The sequence below is a fragment of the Triticum dicoccoides genome, chromosome 1B, assembly GCF_002162155.2.
Source record: "Triticum dicoccoides isolate Atlit2015 ecotype Zavitan chromosome 1B, WEW_v2.0, whole genome shotgun sequence".
In the NCBI taxonomy this organism is placed as follows: Eukaryota; Viridiplantae; Streptophyta; class Magnoliopsida; order Poales; family Poaceae; genus Triticum; species Triticum dicoccoides.
Window position 1 is genome coordinate 549,202,995 of NC_041381.1, and position 2,525 is coordinate 549,205,519.

Here is a 2,525-nt window from a genome sequence, read left to right on the forward strand (position 1 = left end):
AGAGAGAGAACTAACCAGAGATCTCCTCGCCTGCAGCAACCACTTCTCCGGAGCTAGGGTTCCGGCCGCGGGCCCGTGGCAAGGGGGTGGCAGGGGAGATGGGACAATCAGAGGCTAGGGTTCCGGCGGGCTTCGTGGCAGGTCGTCGAAGTAGGAGGGCACGCTCCTCCTCCGGGTAGGTTGCGCCGCCGCCGTCCACTCGTCCCCGCCGCCTCCTTGCCGCCGCTTCTGTCGCTCGGGAGAGATGAGACGAGCGCCTCGCTCGGGGATTTCTTCCACGGGGTGCTAGTGGATGATTTTTTCCGCGTGGGTTTGGAGAGGTTTGGGCCGGGGAAATACAACGCGGGGCTTAACCGAACGAGAAAAACTGGATGGGCCGGGTTTATTCCCCGGCGGGGGTAATCCCTGCGGACCCGCGTGGATTGGACCCAAAACTTCGCCGGGCTGGGCGTAACCGAACAAGGCCTTAAAGAGAATCATTTGTTTTTACAGTGAAGTAATCAAACAAACCAAAATTTTGTAGGATTCGTATGGTCAGGACATTGATCACCTTCTGCCCGTACTTACGCCTGTCTAGCGGCTGCCCGACCCGGTTGACTCCCCGCAGAGTGGCCAGTTGTCATCCTACGAACATGTGGCCAAATGTGTGCCAAAATGTCGTTGACTCTTGCAAAACAACGCGAATACAGGTGAGAAAATTCAAACTTGTGTTAAAATTAATATGATGATTACAACAAATTTTTACTGAAAATAAAAGGCAGTCAGACTGCCAGGAAAAAAAACTTCAATGGACTACTGTACTTTCTTATTATTCCCTATGCTGCTACTAATCTTTTCTAAGCCCCTTGTGCAAAGGTGTTAAATGGAGGCCATGTTTTGGCAGTCACGTCCATGTCCGGGCCTCCAAAAAAAATGAACAAACCTGACCCGAGACCTATGCACACACAGTCCAAAAAAGGATAAAAATGAACAAGAATCCTACTCCTTGATTTCGATGGGTGGCGTTGAGAATTCCCCGGTCAGAACATCACCGAGTGGCCGAAGAACATGTCGTCCCTCGGCTCGTCCTTGGTCCTCGAGGCGTCGTAGTACATCGCTTCGCTCTGCTGCTGCTGTGGTTGCTGCTGCTGATCCTGCATGCTCGCGTACGAGTACGACGGGTTGCCGAACCCGGACAGCGCGAACCCGCTCATCCCCGCGGGCGCGCCGCCGTCGTCGAGGCCGCCGAACCCGTCGGGGCGAAGACTGGAATAGCCGCCGGCGCCCTGCAGGTAGCTCGCGGCCGGCTGCAGCGTCGCGGCGCGGTACCGCGCTGCTGCGGCGGCGCTCCCGCGCGCGGCGGGCACGTCGTGGTTGTGCTTGCCCTCGTAGGTGGTGACCACGGCGCGCAGGTCCTGCGACGCGCGCTCCACGTGCTTCCGCACCGGGCAGTTGGGCGTCGTGCACTTGTAGTAGCTCCTGCCGAGAAGAGAAAGGCAAAGGCGTGCATGTCAGCTCACACGTGTCCAACATTCGTGCTTCATCTCAAGAAGTTCAGTAAACCATCAGCTCGAACGTACCTCGGGTTCGGGTTGCCCTTGACCACCTTCTGCCCGTACTTGCGCCACCGGTAGCCGTCGTCGAGGATGTCGATGTCGCTCATCGTCTGGACGACGACCCTTGGCTCCCGCACAGTCCGGTTACCGACGGCCATAACCGTCGCCTCGCCGTCGCTCCTCCATCTCTTGCAATCAGCCTCCTCGTCGTCGAACTGATCGTCACCGCCGCCGACGGCTCCGGCCAGCCTTGAGCTCACGCCGTTCGTCTCGTCGTCCCCGTAGGACGCCGACGAGTTCTCGGGCGTGCAGGAGAGCGCGTCGCTCGACGCGTCGTTGGCCCCGTGGCACTGCAGAGCGTACGACGACGACACCGCCGAGCCGGAGCCCCGGCGCGGGTTCTGCGGCTTGGGGTGGTTGTGCGTGCCCTTGTACACGATCTCGGTGACCTGGCCGTCGGGCGCCTGCTCCACCTTCTTCTTGGTGGGGCAGCCGGCGAAGGAGCACTTGTAGTAGCTGCGCGGGTTCTCGCTCCCCTTCATCTGCTTCTGCCCGTACTTGCGCCAGTTGTAGCCGTCGTCCGACGACGGCCGCCGGCTCTGCACGCGGTACCCGGCCGTCCCCGAAGACACCGGGACGCTGTAGGCGCCGTTCCCGAGCACGTCAGGCGCCGTCGTCGCCATGATGGTGGACGTCGTCGGCGGCTCGAATTGCGTGGTGAACTCCGCCGGCCTCGTGCCCCCGTTCATGCCCGTGTCTTGGTAGCTCCACGGTTGCTGTTGCTGCTGCTCGTATGAGTCTCCCACCTACAGTAGAACAATACATTAGAGATCATGTAGTACAAGTGCATGGGCACAATTGGTACAATGGTTTTGACTTGAGCTTAGAGTGTGACAGCGCTGACTACAGTGTTTTAATTTCCAAATAATATTAAGAGATAATGCGTGTGTGCATTTCTTTGACATGACAAGCATAAAGGCATGTGAAGAC

At 58.5% G+C, this 2,525-nt stretch overlaps 1 protein-coding gene and 1 long non-coding RNA gene across 2 annotated transcripts in view; both read right to left on the reverse strand.

The window, feature by feature from the left end:
• Positions 1-104, reverse strand: part of LOC119348673 — a 1,595-nt gene extending 1,491 nt beyond the window's left edge. The window contains exon 1 of the long non-coding RNA XR_005169071.1: positions 16-104. This is a non-coding gene — a long non-coding RNA (uncharacterized LOC119348673). The remainder of the gene's footprint in view (positions 1-15) is intronic.
• A 466-nt stretch (positions 105-570) lies between these two features.
• The window catches only part of LOC119348674 (WRKY transcription factor WRKY24-like), a 3,007-nt gene continuing 1,052 nt past the window's right edge, over positions 571-2,525 (reverse strand). The window contains exons 3-4 of the mRNA XM_037616645.1: positions 1,560-2,341; positions 571-1,458 (exon numbers count right to left, since the gene is read on the reverse strand). Of these exons, the coding sequence (XP_037472542.1) occupies positions 1,020-1,458; positions 1,560-2,341 (1,221 nt within the window). The 3' untranslated portion in view covers positions 571-1,019. The remainder of the gene's footprint in view (positions 1,459-1,559; positions 2,342-2,525) is intronic.